The 1,187-nt window shown below is 36.4% G+C and overlaps 2 protein-coding genes across 2 annotated transcripts in view; one reads left to right on the top strand and one right to left on the bottom strand.

The window, feature by feature from the left end:
• Positions 1 to 1,187, bottom strand: part of MAK16 (MAK16 homolog) — a 23,742-nt gene that overhangs the window by 6,412 nt on the left and 16,143 nt on the right. The window lies entirely within an intron of this gene.
• TTI2 (TELO2 interacting protein 2) overlaps positions 1 to 1,187 on the top strand; it is a 9,351-nt gene that overhangs the window by 3,463 nt on the left and 4,701 nt on the right. The window contains exons 3-4 of the mRNA XM_011373293.2: positions 3 to 38; positions 585 to 808. Of these exons, the coding sequence (XP_011371595.2) occupies positions 3 to 38; positions 585 to 808 (260 nt within the window). The remainder of the gene's footprint in view (positions 1 to 2; positions 39 to 584; positions 809 to 1,187) is intronic.

Raw genomic sequence — 1,187 nt, 5'->3', positions numbered from 1 at the left:
TGGGTGTAGACTGCCTCCATCACATTGTGCTTAATGTGGTAAGCAGCCTCCACTCTGCCATCTGTATTGATCAGACAGACTGAGTCATGGCTGGTTTTCATTCATGATACCACTATTTTATTGTTGCCTATGTTTACATTATTTATTAATGCTGTTATGTGACTAAATTCACTTATTTGTATCTTTTCTCTATATTTTTCTTCTGTCAACCTAGTAGAGGTTGTATCTCGTAGGTAGTATATATATAAGAAACATGGGCCATTATCATGGACATAAGACATGGGTCATCGTCAAACTGAATAACCAGACCTTCGGTTATTAACAGTTGACTTTCAAGGAACAAAAAAGTCAAACAAAGGGATTATGCCCATACGCGCAAGCTATTACTCTTTTTTTTTTTTTTGTAACTGTGTATTACTACACTTTTTTATGTTAACTGTGATTATGCAGCTTTAAAACATCCACAGGAGTAGAGAGTGGTATCATGAACCTAATCCATGCACACATAATCCAATTTCAAAAATTATCGACGTTTTGCCAACCTTGAAAAACTTCTTTTAATTGGGTAATTTGTCTGATTGCAGCCAGCTGCTGATTTGCTCCAGTATAACAGGGCCCAGGTTCTATACCATGCCCTTTTCAACCACCTGTATACACCTGAGCACCACCTCATTCAGGTAATTGTAAGATTTATTCATAACTGTGAGTCTGAGTTCTCATATTTAAATAAGAGGTGGCATTATGTGAATAAGAATAGTTGGAAAGTGAAGCTGATACTAAAGGCCATTGCCAAGTTGAAAATATGGAGGTAGCAATGACTAATGAAAATATCTCAATACTAGGCAGGCATCCACATTCCTGAGTCTCCACAAAAAAAGCCAATGTTTTGTCTTCATCTGGGTCAATTATATATCACTTGGAGGCAGCGTTATGTCTGAAAAAGTGCTATATTTATTAATTTAAATGTTCTTTTTCCTGCACTGTTTTATGTCACCACACACTTGAAACTCCTTGTATGTTGGATATTTTACTGTCATTATTCTTTCAGTAGTTTTCGAGAACCTACTGTGTGCCAGTAACCAGTGTAGGTTCCAAGAGTGAATGAATCAGGGCTTCTGGCCTTAAGAAACCCTTTGGGAGACATATGCAAATATATGAAATTTATACATATGTCTATAATACAGAGT

This window comes from Pteropus vampyrus, unplaced genomic scaffold (assembly GCF_000151845.1).
Source record: "Pteropus vampyrus isolate Shadow unplaced genomic scaffold, Pvam_2.0 Scaffold8, whole genome shotgun sequence".
In the NCBI taxonomy this organism is placed as follows: Eukaryota; Metazoa; Chordata; class Mammalia; order Chiroptera; family Pteropodidae; genus Pteropus; species Pteropus vampyrus.
This window is presented reverse-complemented; position numbering and strand designations above follow the sequence as displayed.